The sequence below is a fragment of the Penaeus japonicus genome, unplaced genomic scaffold, assembly GCF_977035675.1.
Source record: "Penaeus japonicus unplaced genomic scaffold, GWHDUDI00000001_assembly GWHDUDI00000010, whole genome shotgun sequence".
In the NCBI taxonomy this organism is placed as follows: domain Eukaryota; kingdom Metazoa; phylum Arthropoda; class Malacostraca; order Decapoda; family Penaeidae; genus Penaeus; species Penaeus japonicus.
In genome coordinates this window covers 4,033,880-4,041,379 of record NW_028234412.1, presented here as the reverse complement: position 1 = coordinate 4,041,379, position 7,500 = coordinate 4,033,880, and the positions used below count along the sequence as shown (strand labels likewise).

General features: G+C 48.0%; 1 protein-coding gene across 1 annotated transcript; it reads right to left on the bottom strand.

Moving 5' to 3' along the window:
• Positions 1-1,557: 1,557 nt before the first annotated feature.
• LOC122265364 (uncharacterized) lies at positions 1,558-5,942 on the bottom strand. Its single transcript, XM_043034643.2, has 2 exons — positions 5,922-5,942; positions 1,558-5,311 (listed from the first exon to the last, which is right to left on the bottom strand). The coding sequence occupies exons 1-2, from the start codon at positions 5,925-5,927 to the stop codon at positions 1,952-1,954; spliced, it is 3,366 nt and encodes a 1,121-aa protein (XP_042890577.2). The 5' UTR covers positions 5,928-5,942; the 3' UTR covers positions 1,558-1,951.
• Between the last annotated feature and the right edge of the window lie 1,558 nt (positions 5,943-7,500).

Sequence of the window (7,500 nt, the reverse complement as noted above, 5' to 3'; positions counted from 1 at the left end):
ACCAAAATCTATTTCTATCGATATTCCTCTATCTTTATCCCTCTCTCCCTCCATCTCTATCACTATTTATCCATCTCCATCTCTATTCATCCATTTCTATCATTATTTCTCTATCTCCGTTCACTAAAGACACTTCAATTCACTTACTTCACTTCAATAAAAGTCTTTGTTGATAAAGAGTTAGATTGATGAGATTGATGGATAGATTTGATAGATCGAGGTCAGATAAGGTCACCTTCAGATCACAGTGTCCTTAAGGATCATTCAGCTAACTGTTTTGATTTGTTATATATTAAATTAAAAAGCTTTATGACACGTTAGAGGTCCTAGTATGATATCCCTTATGTGACCAAATCCTTAGGTCATCCTTAGGTCATCCTTAGGTCATCCGTAGGTCATCCGTAGGTCATCCTTAGGCCATCCGTAGATCATCCTTAGATCCACCATTGACCTCAAGAAGGCACCCGGGCGGAATTCCTTTCCCTCCTTGCCGGGCCCACACTTTCACTCATAATTAAAATCTTATTATGACGACGACGCGACGGCACGTAAACAAACGCACTGACACACACACTTACAGACAAACAAAGACATACAAACAAGTAGATACACATTAGCACGGTAAATCTCTCTCTCTCTTTTCTCTCTCTCTCTCTCCCTTTCTCTTTCAATCTGTCTATCTCTCTCTCTCTTTCTCTGTCTATCTGTCTATCTCTCTCTCTCTTTCCATATATATATATATATATATATATATATATATATATATATATATATATATATATGTGTGTGTGTGTGTGTGTGTGTGTGTGTGTGTGTGTGTGTGTGTGTGTGTGTGTGTGATACACACACACACACACACACACACATATATATATGTATATATACTGTATGTATATATATATATATATATATATATATATATATATATATTATATATATATATATAATATGTGTGTGTGTGTGTGTGTGTGTGTGTGTGTGTGTGTGTATACATATGCAGATGTATATATATATATATATATATATATATATATATATATATATATATATATATATATATATATATATATGTGTGTGTGTGTGTGTATATATATACACACATGGATAAAAGTGTATAGGTTTGTGTGTGTGCTTTTGCATGATTCTATGTATTAACCAGTATGTACGTCAGGATTTTGTGTGTTTGTTCTTCTAAATTCTCATTTTTTCTGTCTCACTTTCTTTTTCTCAAGGGAAACGGATTAATACTTTAATTTGCATTACTATTACTACTGAATAATCGTGCAGTCCATACAATGGCACTCACAAACATACACATGTACACACATACACAACACACACACATACACAACACACAGATACACATGCATATGCCAACACAGACACACACATATACACGCCCACAATTACACACATACAGCAACACAGACACACACACATTTACACGTTCATCCACTCACACAGAAACAAATAAACAAGACAAAAATCCTACGTTTTTTTTCTAAAATCTGTTTATGCAAAACATTTTTGCGAAAAAAAAAGATAATCAAAGAACTATGAAAAGTAATATTTTAATCAACAATAAAAATGGTAACAATACAACTAAGAAACACACACACACATTACATATTTATATAGAAAAGATATGAGTAATATACACATATTCATACTTAGCAATAGACACAAGTACATATCTCAAATATGTGCTAAGTCTATCCCCATATTCTTTGATTAATAATACTTGTAGATGATGTCACACCCATTCTTGAGAATACCCGGAAAAGAGAATGCAACCAATCATTTTGCAGTATGCAAAGAACATAAGAACCTATTAGTGATACAATTCTGTGAAACACCAGGAATCCTCGGACGTCTGTTAGTGTTCCTGGTCTAAAGAATCCCGTAAATACTGCAAAATGACCCTGAGGGAAAGGGATCTGTTTACTTCTTCTTACTGCTGATCATCATCATCATCATCATCATCATCTTCTTCGTCCTCTTCTTCAGCAGATTGTTCCTGACTGTCGTTGCTGTCGCTTATACCATTAGACTGAGCGAACGTCGGAAGAATGGAGGAGACAGAAAGGCCCCCTGCAGGAGAGCGCGCTAACTGGTTGGGGAGGAAGAATTGACCCCTGCTGGCGCTGAGGGAGGACAGGGAAGGCGACGAAAAGACTTGAGGCAGCGAGAGGGGGGCTGAGGGCTGTGGGAACTGCGATATGGGGAAAACTTGAGCCCTGGTGGGTAGGAAGGAGGGCTGGCGAACCTGCACTGGGGCTAGAAGGATAGGCTGACCTCTAGCAGGGGCAGAGGCAGGTTGAGGAGCTTGTACGGGAAAAACTGGAGATGCAGCCTGGCTTCTAGCAGGAGCGGGTTGTACAGCCTGGGTAGAAGCAGGAGAAGGTTGCAGAACCTGCCCAGGTGTAGAGAAGGTAATTGGACTCCCGATAGGAGCAGAGAACGTTTGGGGAGCGGCCGCAGAAACAGGGAAAGCTTGAGGAACTGGAAGGGCCGCCTGGATTCTGGCAGGTGCCTGGTTGGGCTGGGGAGACGGTGCAGGTGCAGAGAAGGCAGCCTGTCCTCGGTTTGGTACAAAGGATACCTGAGGAACCTGTATTGGCAGCGAGGGAGCAGGCTGACTTCTAGCTGGGACCGGAGAAAACTGAGGAGCCTGAACTGGAGAAGCACCGAATGGAGCCTGGTTTCTGGAGGCGAGAGGAGACTGTGCGCTTTGCAAAAGGAAAAGGACAGGTGTTGTTAGAGGAGAAGCCTGAGGGGCCTGTGATGGAGAAGTGGAAGCAGGGAAGTTTCCGGGAGCCTGTGCAGGGGTCGATGGAGAAGAGAGGGCAGCCTGGCCACCGGTAGGGACAGGGGCAGGCTGGGCAGCCTGTACTGGAAGACTGGGAGGTGGAAGAGGAGACTGACTTCTTGCTGGAACAGAGAAGGTAAGGGGAGCCTGTGCAGGGGCCGATGGAGAAGAGAGGGCAGCCTGGCCGCCGGTAGGGACAGGGGAAGGCTGGGCAGCCTGTACTGGAAGACTGGGTGGTGGAAGAGGAGGCTGACTTCTTGCTGGAGCAGAGAAGGTAAAGGGAGCCTGTGCAGGGGCCGATGGAGAAGAGAGGGCAGCCTGGCCGCCGGTAGGGACAGGGGAAGGCTGGGCAGCCTGTACTGGAAGACTGGGTGGTGGAAGAGGAGACTGACTTCTTGCTGGAACAGAGAAGGTAAGGGGAGCCTGTGCAGGGGCCGATGGAGAAGAGAGGGCAGCCTGGCCGCCGGTAGGGACAGGGGAAGGCTGGGCAGCCTGTACTGGAAGACTGGGAGGTGGAAGAGGAGACTGACTTCTTGCTGGAGCAGAGAAGGTTAGGGGAGCCTGTGCAGGGGCCGATGGAGAAGAGAGGGCAGCCTGGCCGCCGGTAGGGACAGGGGAAGGCTGGGCAGCCTGTACTGGAAGACTGGGAGGTGGAAGAGGAGACTGACTTCTTGCTGGAGCAGGGAAGGTTAGGGGAGCCTGTGCAGGGGCTGATGGGGAAGAGAGGGCAGCTTGGCCGCCGGTAGGGACAGGGGCGGGCTGGGCAAGTTGAGGAGACTGCACAGGAGCAGGGAAAGCCGGCTGAAGCCTAGCAGGAGCGGTGGCAAACTGAGGGAATTGCGCAGGGGCAAGGACAGGGCGGGAAGGCTGCACAGGAGCAGATGTAGGAGTAGACTGGGCAGCTTGACCTCCGAAAGGAACAGGCTGTGCAGGGGCAGGCTGAGGAGCAGGGGCAAATTGAGGTTGAGTAAGAAGGATAATTGGTCTGTTAGCAGGTGCAGGGGCAGGGGCAGGAGCAGGGGCAATTTGAGGAGCTGGAGCAGGGGCAGGGGCAATTTGAGGAGCTGGAGCAGGGGCAATTTGAGGAGCTGGGGCAGGGGCAGGAGCAGGGGCAATCTGAGGAGCTGGGGCAGGAGCAGGGGCAGGTGCGGGTGCAGGGGCAGGAGCAGGGGCAATCTGAGGAGCTGGGGCAGGAGCAGGGGCAATCTGAGGAGCTGGGGCAGGGGCAGGGGCGGGGGCAGGAGCAGGGGCAGGGGCAATCTGAGGAGCAGGGGCGGGAGCAGGGGCAATCTGAGGAGCAGGGGCGGGAGCAGGGGCAATCTGAGGAGCAGGGGCGGGAGCAGGGGCAATCTGAGGAGCAGGGACGGGAGCAGGGGCAATCTGAGGAGCAGGGGCGGGAGCAGGGGCAATCTGAGGAGCAGGGGCGGGAGCAGGGGCAATCTGAGGAGCAGGGGCGGGAGCAGGGGCAATCTGAGGAGCAGGGGCAATCTGAGGTGCAGGGGCGGGAGCAGGGGCAATCTGAGGAGCAGGGGCAATCTGAGGAGCAGGGGCAATCTGAGGAGCAGGGGCGGGAGCAGGGGCAATCTGAGGTGCAGGGGCGGGAGCAGGGGCAATCTGAGGAGCTGGGGCAGGGGCGAGTGCAGGAGCAGGGGCAGGAGCGAGTGCAGGAGCAGGGGCAGGAGCGGGAGCCGAGGGTTGAGGGCTCACGGCCTGGCCCTGGAAGCGGTAAGTCGGGTGGAAGCCAGTGTTGTCGCTGACATACTCGACGATCATGAGGCGCGTGTCAGGGTGCTGCACGTAGTAGCGGCCGACGGTCTGTCCGTTGGCGCGCCCTTCCTCCTGGTGCCCGAAAGCGACGGGGCGGCTCTGGGCGTCCAGGGACCTGACATCATACCCATAGGCGTAGGGCATGGGAGCAGGGGCAGGGGCAGGGGCGGGGGCAAGGGCTTGACCAGCGTTGAAGGCGAATGTAGGAGCATTGGTAGGGGCAGGTGCTGGAGCAGAAGCGGAAACAGGGACAGAGGCTGGAACGGTGGCAGGAGCAGGAGATGGAGCTGGAGCTGGTGCCAGGGCAGGGACTTGAGCAGGGACTTGAGCTGGAGCTGGTGCCAGAGCAGGGACTTGAGCAGGGACTTGAGCAGGGACTTGAGCTGGAGCTGGTGCCAGGGCAGGGACTTGAGCAGGGACTTGAGCAGGGACTTGAGCAGGGACTTGAGCTGGAGCTGGTGCCAGGGCAGGGACTTGAGCAGGGACTTGAGCAGGGGCAGGAACAGAAGCAGGGACTTGAGCAGGGGCAGGAACAGAAGCAGGGACTTGAGCAGGGCCAGGAACAGAAGCAGGGACTTGAGCAGGGCCAGGAACAGAAGCAGGGACTTGAGCAGGGGCAGGAACAGGGGCTCGCGAGGGACCTAAAGCAAAAGCAGCGGGCGAGGCATAGTTGTATCCCTGTGGACCGGCCAGGCAAAGCGGGACGAGCAGGGACAGGAGGGCGCCGACGGGAACCTAAGGACGCAGAGAGTCCTTATTAAAGATGGACCGAAGATGTAAGGAAAAGGGTAAAGATGAGGCCAGGTTTTTTTTTCGGTTGGGTTAGGTAGCGCTTGTTTCTGGCTTCTTGGGTGGGTTAGTAGAGACTCATTATCTACAGGAGATTCCTATGTCTGTGGGAGTGTACTTGTGTGTGTGTGTGTGTGTTTGTTCGTTTGTTTGTGTGCGTGTGTCTGTGTTTTACTTGTTTGTTTGTGTGAGGTTGTGTGTGGGTGTGTATGTGTGTGTGTGGATATGTGTATGTGTGTGTGTGTGTGTGTGTGTGTGTGCGTGTGTGTGTGTGTGTGGATATATGTGTGTGTGTGCGTGTTCAAAGTGTGTGTGTGTTTACTTGTTTGTGTGTGGGTGTGTATGTGTGTGTGTGGATATGTGTATATGTATGTGTATGTGTGTGTATGTATGTGGATATGTGTGTGTGTTTTTATTCATATGTATTATTCCTTTGAAAGTCACTCAGAAGTTCACTCGAACAGCCGATCTAAATCCGATTCTTTTTTTTGTTGTTTTTGTTTACACGATTACACGTATGTCCTAAACACAATCCCGCGGAGCGACGTCGCCATACCTTCATGCTGCCTTCTGGAGGGTGAATGCTACGTTTCGGTCCGACCAAGCCCTATATATAGACCGCATTTCACCGCCAGACAACTTTCGTATGAGATAGTTAGTTTCTCGCCCTTGACCGTTAACTTTTTTTTTTCTTTTTTTTTCTCTTTTTTTTTATATCTTCCTTTTCCCGAAGTGAAACACCGGAAGAAAAACCGTTTGATATTCCTTCAGGATCCTTTAATTAATTAATCTTTGTGAACGTCAGATGAATTAGAAGAGAAATTCTGGTTTGTGGACGAGGAGACTATAGGCCTATCTCGGTGGTAGAATATTGATAAGCCGGCGAGAGGAGCTAAATAAATCAATATTAACTTTCCAGTGCGTAGGGGAGTTATTATGAGGGATATAAGTATACTATTTTCTAAACACGAGAAAAAAAAACAAGTCCTAGCAGTTGTATGGATCAAGACATACACGTGAAACATACAACTTGATATTTCAAGTATCGTTTGCATTGTAAACACACATACACACTCAGACATATATGTATGTATATAAATGTATGTATGTATGTATATATTTATAGTTATATATATATATATATATATATATAGAATTTATAAAATATATAGATATATATTTAATTACAAATGTTACAGTATATATGTATATATATATATATACATATAAATATATATATTAATATATATATATTTATAATATATATATATATATATAATATACATATGACAGTACATTGGTGAGTGATTATTTAGATAATGTATAATAATAGATGGTGGAGAGTGTTAGTGGTTATTTACTTAATGTGAGACAGTGCTTTTTTTCTTTATGTTAAAAGTTTTTTTATATATATAGTATAGTTTATAGAGATGATGTGTGATCTTGTCACAATCACTCACTCAAACACTCACACAAACAACACACACAAATATTTTTAGTTATAGAGTTGATTATTATATTTATAGTTTGATTTATTGATATATATATGAAAGGTATGTAAATGACACTGAGTTTTGTCTAAACACACAAGAGAATGTATTTAGACGCGTTGCGTCGGAGGGCTTTTCAGAAATACATGGTTTGGTGGGTTGTACCTCCGTCTCGATTCGCGTCAAAGTTCATCGCTAGCGGGGTTAGTGATGAATTCAGTCCTGGTGCTTACTGGGGGTCGCGTGGAGCAGGTGTTTGTGTGTGAGTGTGTTGTGTGTGTGTGAGAGTGTGTGTGTGTGTGTGTGTTTGAGTGAGAGTGCGTAGTGTGTGTGTGATGTGTAGTGTGTGTGTGTGGGTGTGGGGGTGTGTGAGTGTGTGTGAGTCTGTGAGTGTGTGTGTGTGAGTGCTTATCAGTGTGTGGGAGAGTTAGTGTGTGGAGTGAGAGTGAGTGTTGTTGGTGTGAGAGTGTGTGTGTGTGTGTTTGTGTGTGGGGGGGGGGGGGGGGGGGTGGGGGGGGTGGGGTTGAGGGTGTGTGGGGGTGTGAGTGTACTTTGGTGTCTGTGTTTGGGTGTTTGGCAGTTTGGGTGGTGTAAGGGTGGTGTGTCTGTGTGTGTGTGTGTGAGAGTGTGTGTGTGTGTGGTGTC